The 12,793-nt window shown below is 38.5% G+C and overlaps 1 protein-coding gene across 2 annotated transcripts; it reads right to left on the bottom strand.

Moving 5' to 3' along the window:
- Positions 1-1,824: 1,824 nt before the first annotated feature.
- On the bottom strand, positions 1,825-8,683 carry LOC139142100 (uncharacterized). Of its 2 annotated transcripts, XR_011554298.1 has the most exons (4): positions 7,089-8,683; positions 6,334-6,620; positions 2,955-5,979; positions 1,825-2,145 (listed from the first exon to the last, which is right to left on the bottom strand). XR_011554298.1 is itself a non-coding variant. In XM_070711922.1 (3 exons), exons 1-3 carry the CDS (start codon positions 8,178-8,180, stop codon positions 5,691-5,693), a joined length of 1,668 nt encoding a protein of 555 aa, XP_070568023.1. In that variant the 5' UTR covers positions 8,181-8,683; the 3' UTR covers positions 1,825-5,690. The 2 variants fall into 2 exon arrangements, 1 of the variants encoding a protein (XP_070568023.1); XM_070711922.1 differs by having other exon boundaries at positions 1,825-5,979.
- Between the last annotated feature and the right edge of the window lie 4,110 nt (positions 8,684-12,793).

Genomic DNA, 12,793 nt, shown 5'->3' with positions numbered 1-12,793 from the left:
CTTTGATAGAGTCCTGAGTGTATCTGGAGAATGCTACGAACTGAGATAGATCAGTAATTTCTCAGCCTTGACGGAGTTTAACGTCAGTGCAGTTTGCTCCGAGCTGAGACTTTAATAATTTTTGTACCTATACATAGTGTGTCGGATATTGCAGATTGCTGCAAAGTGAAAGATTTTTCTTAACAGTGCACATAGATTCCTGAGTTTATTAGACAATGCAACGGACCGAGATATTTTAGGCATTTCCTAACCCAGACAGTTTTAACGTTAGTGAAGTTTGCTCCGAGCTGAGACTTTACTAATTTTTGTACCTACACATAGTGTGTCGGATATTGCAGATTGGTGCAAAGTGAATGACTTTTCGTATTTGTGGACTTTGATAGAGTCCTGAGTGTATTGGAGAATGCTACAGACTGAGATAGAATTGTAATATCGTAGCCTGGACGGAGTTTTAACGTTACTGCAATTTGCTCCGAGCTGAGACATTTTGACCGTTTCTCCATACACACTGCGTATTGCATATTGCAGATTGCTGCAAACTATTGACTTTCCGTATCCATGGACTGTAGATAGAGTTCTGAGTTTATTGTGGATGCAACGGACTGACATAGATTTGAAATTTCTTTACATGGTCGGAATTGTTACCTTGGTGCAGTTTGCTCTGAGCTGAGACATTATTTCATTTTGTACTATACATAGCTGGCCAGATATTGCAGATGGCTGCAAAGTGATTGACTTTTCATATCTGTGGACTTTGATAGAGTCCTAAGTGTATTGGAGAATGCTACGGCCTGAGATAGATCAGTAATTTCTCAGCCTTGACGGAGTTTAACGTCAGTGCAGTTTGCTCCGAGCTGAGACTTTAACAATTTTTGTACCTACACTTAACATGTTGGATATTGCAGATAGCTGCAAAGTGATTGACTTTTCTTATGTGTGGACTTTCATAGAGTCCTGAGTGTATTGGAGGATGCTGCAGACTGAGACGGATTGGTAATTTTTTTAGCCTAGACGGAGTTTTAACGTTGGTGAAGGTTACTTGGAGCCGAGTCATAGATTGTCGGATATTGCCGATTGCAGCAAAGTGAAACTGAAGACAATAGATAGCCGTGAGCATATTGAAGAATGCTTGGAATTGAGATGATTTCGTCGTTTCTTAACAAAATAGGAGTTAACGCTATAGTGCAGGTTACTCAGTTCTGAGACAATTAAATAATTTTTTTACACGCATAGCTGGTGCGGTCAGATAGTACAGATTGCTGCAAACTATTTTCGTGTCACAACTACACGCTACTGTAATCTTGTCAAGGTATTCTCAAGTTGTGTCAACTTTTTATCTCATAATTCGACGAGCAGCATCGGAAAGTTGGTATCTCACATGCGTTACGTAATGGTAACTTAGTTGGGGAAAACAAAATGGCCGCCTTTTGGGAGCAGCGCCCTCTACGCCCAAGTTGTGATGTTCTATTTGTACTTGAGTTACAGGGATATTGCTATTGAGCAATCATAATACTGTCACTTAACAGCAGGATTTTGGCCTGCAACTAATAAATTATTAAAGATATGCTTATTTTGCTGGCCTTGTCATTAATTTGTGATGCTTTCATGGCATTATCTTCTTTATTGCTCTATACTTAGGATAACTCCATGCAACAAAGTTGATATAATCACCTCAAAACGCACACAAACACACACACACACACACAATAAAAGCAATCAAGAAAGACAAAAAAGATACAATCAAATTATCAGATTAAAACTAACATGTTCACATCTTTATTGATTGAAGTATCAAACAATTTTCTCAAACAATTTTCTCAGGACATTCAAATACAAGCACTGTTGATTACTTCCTCTTTTTGATTTCAGGTTTCACATGATTTGGGTTTACTTTGACATGATGATCTTTTATCATTTGCTCAAGTTTTTTGAGATTTTTCCCTGGAAGACACTGATAACTTTGATATGCTTCATTTAACTTGTGATGAATTGATTCCACCCCTTGCTCAGAAAAGAATCCCAACCCTCTGTTATGCTCCCTAATGCGTTCCATGACATGGTGTTCCAGTATATGTAATTTCGGGAAAACATTCACAGATGGGAAGCTCTTCCTGAAATGTTCCATCAGTTGTGTAATTGAAGAATCTGTCAGGAAAGAACAAATTTATACAATTTTAAATGTACAAAAACATCATGGTTTCATTTAGGGCATACTATATTTAAACATAGTTGCTAAAAGGACATCACTGCTTGAGTAAACACCCATGAGTTTGTTATAATGTCATTTAATATAGCTGTACTTCTATTTTTGTAAAAATGCATCAACAACAAATTATCTACATAACAAACTGTGTCCAGTTGGCAAAGAAAGGATTTGCTCTTTGGATAGTAATATCATCAATTCTTATATTTACTAACCAATGCATATCAAATTTGAGAACTGAAATTGCTCTGTGATTGAGAAATGAAATTGCATTGTGATAATGAATACATCAGGCAGTTAACCTTTATATCTATAATATGCAGTATTCTCCAAAAGTCTTGGAAACTAGAGAGATGGTCAATTAACATAATAACTAATAATTTGCATGTAATTGAGCAAATGTATTCTTTCGTTTAGTTATTGACTTATGAATGGATTGGTAAAAACTGTCAGGATAGATGACCTATCCCTCAACCACCAAATCACTTGTGGAGAACCCTGATATGTGTACATACCTAATAGCTCTATTTCAGCAGTTGTGAGTTCTCTACTCAATGAGTAGAGATTGTGACAAGCACTGAAATGAGTGAACAGTGGTTGATACTGAGCAACAATAGCCCTTGCATCACCCAAAAGATGTTCACATACATTTTCAGTGACTTTGATGACAGCATCACACAAAAGGGTTACATTTGCAGGCTGGAAACAAGACAGAGGTCAAAAATACATGTAAATATAGCAAAATACTTACTGATTATCATAATTATGACTTGGAACCTGGAAATGAACAATACAGATACCACAACACAACACAACAAACACAAATTATAGCAAAACAATAAAATTACCAAAAAAAGAACAAATTGAAATCAAATAAAATATTCTAATGTCTTGGGAGTCCAGAAACTGACAAAACAAAAAGGATATATATGGTGAGTATCAAGAGCAAAGGTAAAACATGCCATGCTTGTCTTTTCTTGAACAATTCATGCTAGTGAAACTAAATCAATCTAACATTGATATATTAGAACAGTGTTATCAGAATTTGAACAAAGGAAAACAAAACATTCAAACATAGGTGTCTATAAAATATCAACTAAATGATTCAGCTTGATATATTTCCTGACACACCTTACAACATTTATCAACATGGTTCCCGATGAATGCTTGACTATGATAGCTTTGTAAATACACATTAATGGTAGCTAGTGCAGACTCAAGGCCTCTCACAGTGAAACCTGCTTGTGCGGGTAACTTGTCCCTTAATTCTGCTGCTTCCCTTCTCTATGATAAACATAAAGAATTTCATTATTACCATGACCCTCCTTATTGCTGACACACTGAAAGAAAATTCATTCAAAATGAAATGACAGAGTAAAAATCATTAGAATCATGACTGATATGCACCTTATCTTCTGCCAGATCATACAGCTTTTCTTTTTCTTTTTCCATTTGCTTTATTTCATGAAGTGTAGGGTGTCTGACATCATCATCATCATCTGAGTCTTCATCATCAGAATGCAGCAAAAGATGCTCTATATCATTGCCTAGCATGTCAGCCTTGTCTTTACACTCCTGAGCTTTCTGTTCATGGGCTACCATTTGCTCAACCAGTGTGACATACTCCGCAAAACGTTGTGATCTTAGCACAGGCTCATCAATATCATCATCCTGCACCATGCTAGTAAATATCTTAATGTCATGCAGATGACAAGCATGTTGCAGTAATTTATAGAACCTGTGAAAAATACCCAGAGATATGTGCAGCACTGGCAGGCATACCTGTTTGTCAGAAAAGTTGAAAAAAAATTGATGTGAATTGTTCACCACCTGAAAATGAAAAAGTGTCATAAAACAATCTATCAGCTGTTTAAATTGAGTTTGTTACTAGCATCCTGGCACAAATTAAGGAGTTCACATGTGGGAAAATCAACAATCAAGCACTCACCTTAGCTCACATTTCATACTAGAGGGCATACATCTATAAGTACATCAATTAGCACTTGTAGATCAATGCCCAATAAGAAATGTGAGCTATAAGTGAGTTCTTGATTGTGAATAATTTCATTACTTCATAATTGTAACACTGTAATTCTGTCAGTAATTCATGGTGTTACAATTCTGATGTCGAAAAATTATTAACAATCATGAACTCACTTATAACTCACATTTCTGAACAGAGGGCACAGATCTACATGTACATCAATTAGCACTTGTAGAGCCATGCCCTCTTTTAAAAAATGTGAGCCATAAGTGAGTTCTTGATTATGAATAATTTTGTGACTTCATAATTGTAACACAATGAATTAATGACATTATTATAGATGAGAGGGAAATAAACTTGTGCAAAGTAGAAGAGGAAAATCCTCTTGCATTGCAAAAATCCTACTTTTACTAACCCTTGACAAGGGAATTTCAAACATTGGCTCTCTGATGCAATTATGGAAGTTTTTTGCTTTCTTCAAGACAGCTCCACTTTTCTTAAAGTCTGCTACATCTTTCTTTATTTGTGCAAGTGTTCGGATTGGTACTGATGATTCCTGTGATGGAGCCATATTAGCCAATTCTTTGGTTGTGAGGCACCAAAGACAAAAATATTTACCTGTAAACAAAAAACATTACTGTGATTGCATGTTAATACCAGTATGTGACACAGGTCTGTCACAAACTTATCATACATACCCCTGTTTTACCCCATACCTTTCTATCCTCTGCCATGAAACAAACAACCAATACATGGAGACAAATGGAGATACAACAAGTAGAAACTGTCATCATACATGGAGTAATCTGAAAGTTAAATGACAAATGAACAAAGTATTTAGGTTGCTTCCAACAAAATACACAGAACAATGACTGTTGTACTTTTTTAAGATAGATAGAAACACTCTGACATACCACTGGCACCAGATAAACCATAGATCTTCAACAGGTACTCATAATCACCAGAAAGCCACACCAGTAATATCCTGTCTCTAAATGAAAAAGAGCACAAACAGTGAGATCATAATTTGCACATTAGCCTTCCTAGTAAACCTGAAATGAAAGCTAAAACAAAAATATAGTTAGGTGAACATACTTCCATATGTAATGGTCCAGTGCATCGACATCACCCTTGTTCAAATCCATGGCGTTTCTCAGGTTCCTATCAGAGTCCTTTGCCATAAAGATATTCCACACAACTGTATTGTCACAGCTGTTAGGCTCGGTGACATTCAGTATCTGGAATATTGATTTCATGGTTCCTCCACCATGGTCGCCGCCAATTTTTATCCATACTTCTGATGATGGAATCACTCCGTTTGACACTAATCTACCTGTCCTATATAAAGAAAATAGTTAAAGCAGTAATATTGATATTAAAAGAAAATAAAAGGTGCACAAACTTAACATTTGCAAATTTTGCATTCCAATTTTGACCTGCAAATAAGGAAGTTAAAATATTAACATGTTGGAATTCATATCATTATTGTCCTCCTGTAAAAACTTACTGCTGTGACTGGACCAGGATATCCCTGTAAGGCAAAAGACCATGTGCATGTGTGTATGAATATGAATACCTCTGCAAATCCTCAAGTCTTGAAATCACAGTTTCAAGAAGACTTGACACTGCTACACAAGGTGCCATCCTTATCTCCTGCAATTTCTTCCCTTCAGTCCCTTTCACAGTAAAAGTAAAAGGTAGGTTTTCTGCTTTAAGCTGGAACTGTAAGGACTTGGCTCTCTCTCTATCTTTCCTCTCACTCTCTATCTTGATGTTCCATTGCCTAAGCCACCTGATGAAAGAAATTTGATAAAATATTATAGCAGCCAATAAAAGGTACTGCATTTGTCAGTGTCATCGGTGATCATGTCACACAGATACAGAAAGAAACTAGCTTTCTAAAAATGGTACTTCACTGCATTGTTACATTTCACTCAAAAAAGGGAAAGTGATAAAACACTGGCTTTGTGAAAATATATCTTTCAAATTTTATCTGAACCATAAGGCTTTCATGAAATATTACTAAATTGGGAAAATAACATGTCAATTCACATGTAGTAATTTCATTGTAGAATGGGAATATTATTACATACAGCCCACCCCTTATGGAGAACCAGTGTCAAGTTGAAAAAGGTTTTCAGCTTACCTTCTCATCTTGCGGAGTTTCGACCAAGTTATTCCAAGGTCTGCTTTAAGGAGCAAACCTGCTCCTGGTTTAACATCTGGTAGCAGACCAATTGACGACAACATCTGATTTCGATCTGTCTCCTCCATTCGTTGTATATCAACAGCAGCCTGACAAATAGACCCACGTCCTCTACCACTAACTTCCACTCTCATGTTGCTCAAAATTTTTGATCTTTTCACCAATGTTGACTTTGAGCATTCATCACTAGCTTTCCTAGGTTGTGTTGTCTTCATTAGGACAAGAGGCTAAGAGTTATACAAAAAAAAACCACTTACAGTCTGATAACATTTGTTATAATTGACATAACTATGCAAATAGACATATACTCTCAATATTGTCTATAGACAATTTTTTGTAGACAATACAAATTGTTTATAGAAATTATGCAAATTGCAAATATTGTACTCAAATTGATTGCCAATAAAAATATTTAAAGAGAAATCGCTTGCTCCATTAAAGTTCTTGTAAAATTGTTTTGCAATTTCATTTACCTCATATGTCAATTTTGAAATGAACTCAAATTAATTAGATTTATATTATTAACATATACACAAAAGCTGGCATCAAATGGTACTGCACTGCACATTTTAGGAATTTTGAAAATTTGCATCTGACATAAGAGGTAACAGAATAGATAACCTGCCAGAAAATATAATTAAAAATCATTCCACATCATACCTGAATAGACAAGGAAAATTATTTAGCATGCTTACCTGACCTCCTGTTTTAAATTTCACAATACTTCCAGAATTTTTGTTTTCGTCCAGTTTGTGTTTGACAATGGCTGTAGCAAGTTCTTCGAATTGTTGAAATTTGCTCATTTCTGTGATATTAGATGTTATGTACTTCATGTGATCAGCTACAGTAGTGCTTTCCTCCTCGTCGTTTGCTTGGGAAGTTTGCTGTTTGTCACCTGGACCACAGTAATCATGGTCGTGATGAACAGTTCTGAAGGAGCAGATCTTACAGTGTGGTCTGAGATCTCCAAGTCTGACAATTTTCTGACACCCACTTGCAGCATGATCACAATTTATGTACTGATTGGACAATATATTTGAAAATGGAAGTGGGACTGACTGTATACTGTCAGGTGTAATGTGGACACGGCACACAGGACAGGTAGATGACACCTCCAACCATTTTGTCAGGCAATCAGCACAGAATGTATGGGGACCTTTACAATCAACTTGTACACAGCCATCCAGCATATCTTTACACACTGGACATTCTAGGTCAAGTTCAGCATCAATTGAAGGAAAGCGATCTTTGCCTAAGCTCGAGTTTGCTCTCAATTTTTGTGTAGCCTTCTGATTGATGGATTGCTTGAAATGCTGTGATAATGATACAGTGACCTCGCTGATACAACTTTTCATCTGTTTTGAATCTCCTGCAATGGGCGGTCTCCCCCTGTTTTTGCTCGCTTTCCTTTTCCTGCCTCCCTTGCTGAGATCACACACAGCACACTTACCACTCCTAGGATGTTTCTCCCACTCAAAAATTTGAACGCCTGGTCTGTAGCGCCTACCGTCAGCTAGACATTGCTTCATATTATCAATGGTGCGTTTGCAACTTTTGCAAAATCTACCTGGGTGAACGTCAGTTTGATCAGTGACAACATCAATTGAAAAACATAAATTGATGTCCGAGTAATATTCCCTGCACACATACGACGTTCCCTGACATTTCGATGCACAGATACGACATCGTGTTGCAATAAAATTGAGATGGAAATCTAAATTTCTGTCAGACGACATTGTCAACAGACCATTTGTATTTGCCGCGCTGCCGGTAGACGCCGTGACCATAGCTACCCGAGGGCTAGTTCGTGTCACTAAACAAAAAAAACCCGAAGGCCACAAAAAAAACCCGAAGCCAATTCATGCTGCTGACTCATACCGTTACAAAAGAAGGCACTCAGGAAAACCGATTTCGAGACATGAAAAACCAGTTTTAGTTAAAAAATACGACAAATAAGTACATGACTCAAAACATGATCGATGTAAACGGAAGATTCTTTGGGGAATACCTGATTGAGCGACTCCGACTTCACGATCTCGATGTACGCCAAGCACAGGGTCCCGCCATTACATGTTTACATGAAAGGTAGTCGGGTGTTTTCGGATTCGTATTCGGGTACCCAGCATGCCATCGGATCGTTTTCCGATGATTAAAACATGCAAAACCTGACCCGACCGGGAACCACGTTCTTTTCCGAATCGAAATATCGACCAGTCGCGCGGGATTTCGCGAGAGAATTTGAATGTCTGTTTGTTAAAACTCTCCTCTTACTAAACTGCGCGTTCCCCGTACAGCGTAACGCATGTGACCTATTTGCGTCACAATGTATGTTGTACAATGGAGAGAATGAAATGAAAGCCGTGGAGGAGTTTTCTTTAATCTTCGAACACTTCCTTGACAAGTGTTCACAAAATAACTTCGAAATTGCGAAAGTGACCTCTATTCGCAATATTGTTAACTTTTAGAAATCTCGTGATGTTTTCGTTGTAAATATTTGCTTAATTGCCATGGAGATAATTTTGACCCTCTTATCAAAATTTAAAATTAAGCTTGTGAACTTCATAAAGTGTCTGTCTGCCGAGCTTTAATAAAATATTAAATCTTTTTGCAGCGGAAAATATGTGTTTAGCAACACCTCTAATATGGCTTTCAGCAGGCGTTTCCTGTCCTGTCAAAATGTTAGTCTTTTTCGTTTTATGTAAGCTTTGGAAACCACAAAATAATAATAATAATAATAATATTAATAATAATAATAATAATAATAATACAGGAAATCAGTACAACTTTTAAATATCACTGATTAGGTATTTGGTTGTAGGAAAATAAATAAATTCCTTTCAGGGGAAAGTTTTCTATTTGGCGACAGGGTTTTTCCTCAGCTTCCTAAAGGGTTGGTAAAGTAAAACAGAATTCCAACCCGCCCAGAACCAACTCGCCCGATTCAAACTCGCCCGATACCAACTCGCCCGTTGTTTTGAGATAGGGTGTTGTAGATTCCATGTACGCTAACCCGATGGCCCGAGGCCAGCTATTTTCATGTCATGCCAGGCCAGTAACTCGTGAAAGACGGTCCTGCTGTTCCTAAAGAAGTGAGCCAGTACGCAGTAACTATCCCTATACGTAAAGAAGCCAACGAAATTTATTCTTTCAAGAGATTTGCAAAACGTGAAATTCGCAAATAAAAAGTTTTCCGTGTTGGCACATATTTCAAGCCGCACCTGTGGTTCTCTATGTTAGAAATATTTGTTGTTAGAAATAAAACGTTTTATGCGTACCAGTTGCTGCGAAAACGAGCCCTGCCACTCCTTGACATGTTCTTCCACTCCAATGACCAAGCTACCCGAGTGGCAAAGGCTACGGATTCGCAGCAAGCGTACCAGTAGCTCTGCATGGCAGGGCTGTGTGTTTACCGGCGTTATACGGCCTCCGTATAACGCCGGTAAACACACAGCCCTGCCATGCAGAGCTAGCGTACCAGGTACTCATAAAATTGCAAAATAATATCGGGCGAGTTGGTATCGGGCGAGTTGGCATCTGGCGAGTTGGAATCGGGCGAGTTGGTTCTGGGCGGGTTGGAAAAGGGGCGAGTTGACTGGTACCCAGTAAAACAAGGTTCTTTTACAAGTTAAAGCGAAAAAATCTTGTAAATTATATTGGCAATGTCTACTTAGCATTCGCAATGAGCTATGCAAATTGTACGACCTGCTCTGTCACAGAACGGAGATAATGTCTGAGCTCGGGGGGAGGTCAGCGGATACTTATAGAAATCATCGCATGATAGTGTACTATGGTGGAGAAATATAGCCAATTGCCACGAAAGTATTTGGAATATGACTGTACCAAGTTGCCATCCTGAAATTCACAGCTCATCTATTTTTAGCCATGTTATGCTTACACGTGCTGAGTGAAAAGTCGTCATGGCGAACATCAAAATGTGTGAATAGGTCTATCTAACTTTGAGGAGTCACCGTTGTCCACTACACATGCTATACCGTTCTCCTAAGCGGGCTATGATCTGCAGGTATTGATGTCAAATGACCAGAAAATTCACCATCTGGATAGAATCGTGCAAAATAAATCTTTCATTGTCTAGATATAAATAAAAATATCCTTTACAAAAAACTTCAGTCATGCATGGGCTACTAGACCTTGTCGCTGGGCTACCAACTTCAGAAAATGGTAGCCCAATGGGACTACCGGGGAAAAAAGTTAATTTCGAGCCCTGCAATACCATGATCAGATATGTCTGTCTGCACCACAAACGACTTATTATAATCTGAAACCGCCAGAACTGGTGATGATGCCAAAGCATCTTTAAGCTTCTGAAAAGCATCTTCACAGCTCTAAGTCCATTGAAAATTGGCTGGGCTATTTTTACACGTCAGCTCAGTCAATGGGTTCGCAATGTTAGAGAAATCTGGGATAAACTTCCTGTAGTATCCTGCTAATCCTGAAATGATTAGCAGGATAATCGACAACAGCATTAACCTTATCTGCCATAGGTTTAATCTTTCCACTTCCAGCACCGTAACCAATGAAAGAAACCTCGCTGCCACCAAGATAGCATTTAGATGGTCTAGCAGTTAGTTTACAACTACATAACCTCTCAAATATGCTACGCAGGTGTTTAACATGATCTTCCCATGAATGATCATGTGAACTCAAGTCATCCATATGTTTTTTCTCTAGCTGATTAAATGTCTTATCTATTAGCCTCTGGAAAGTGGCTGGCGCATTTTTCATTCCAAATGGCATAACAGTAAACTCATACAGGCCAAAAAGAGTGATAAAGGCAGACTTTTCCCGACCACATTTGCTCAATGGAATTTGCCAATATCCCTTTGTGAGATCGATCGTCGATATATAATTTGATCCGCCAATTCGATCCGCCAATTTCCTGGTCTTGGCATAGGGTATAAGTCAGATACTGTAACCTGATTCAGTCTCCTAAAGTCCACGCAAAATGGAATTCCATCCTGTTCACTAAGACGATCGGCGAGGCAAAGGGACTCTTTGATTCAGTAATTATTCCAGCTTTCAGCATTTTCTGCAGTTGCTCTTTAAATGTCTGTTTAGCTGCCTGCGGTAGACGATATGGTTTCTGACAAATTGGCGTTTCGTCAGTAGTTATCACATTTTGTTCTACCTGATAAGTACAATCGGATACATCCATTAAAACATCACTGTACTCTTGCAGTAAGCGTAAGAGTTCCGAACGCTGATCTGCAGTTACCGAATCCGCAATTACTACATCTCTCCAAGTCTCTGTGCTCTGATCCTCCGTTGTGTAGTACATAGAGTTTTCTATATCCTGTTGCACACAACATCAACAGTGTCAACAAAATACACCGGTTTATTTCTCTCTTTTGATGCTCTCAGCATGTTGATATGATAAACCCGCTTCAGTTTTGTACGGCCTCCTTGCTCTATTTCGTAATCATCGTTTTGGACTTCCTCACCACAGTGAATGGTCCTTGCCACTGAGCACTCAACTTATGCGTGGATGAAGGTAAGAGTACAAGTACTTTATCACTGTTCTTAAAAGAACGTTTCTTTGCTCCCCTATCATACCACCTTTTTGTCGTGCTTGGGCTTTTTCCATGTTTTTCTTGACAAATTTTCTCATGCGGCAAGCCTTTCTCGCATCGTTACTACGTATTGCGCCAAGTTTTCCTCCTGTGACTTTTCTTAGTCTACTGATCCTTGATCACAATGAGTGGTCCCCTTATAGTTCGACCATACATTAGCTCGAAAGGTGAAAAACCGGTACTCGCTTGAGGTACTTTTCTGTACGCGAAAAGAAGGTACGGCAAATATCGGTCCCACTCCTTCGGGTCTTCTGCTACAAAACGTTGTAACATCCCCTTGACAATGCTGTTAAACCTCTCATTTAATCCATTTCGTTCTAATCTTTGAGATCTTCAACTTAGCACACATACTCGTCATAAGACGCGACATGAAGTTTGTACCCTGGTCTGTCAAAATTTCACCAGGTAGTCCCATACGACTAAAAATTTGATCAATGCCGTCGCAACAGTTTCGGCTTCCTGGTCTGGCATAGCCAAAGCCTCGGGATAACGAGTTGCATAATCCACAATGACTAAAATAGACTATTTCCGCGTCGAGTTCTCTTCAAGGGACCCACAATATCTATTGCAATTCACTCGAACGGTATATTTATAATAGGCATCGAAACAAGAGGAGCTTTCTCAAATGCTCTCCGTCTTGCAGATTTTTTGACATTGACTACAAGTCCTGCAGTATTCTGCATCGTCCTTGAAAATACCGGGCCAGTAATTGTATTGCAGCAGCCTTTGTTTAGTGCTTTCAATGCCAAGGTGTCCTGACAGAGGTATGTCATTTGGCACTCTTAGCAATGCATTGCGACATTCCAACGGTA

The sequence above is a fragment of the Ptychodera flava genome, chromosome 1 (assembly GCF_041260155.1).
Source record: "Ptychodera flava strain L36383 chromosome 1, AS_Pfla_20210202, whole genome shotgun sequence".
Lineage (NCBI taxonomy): Eukaryota > Metazoa > Hemichordata > Enteropneusta > Ptychoderidae > Ptychodera > Ptychodera flava.
The sequence above is the reverse complement of the archived record's forward strand: the minus strand, read 5'-3'. Positions and strand labels throughout refer to the sequence as shown.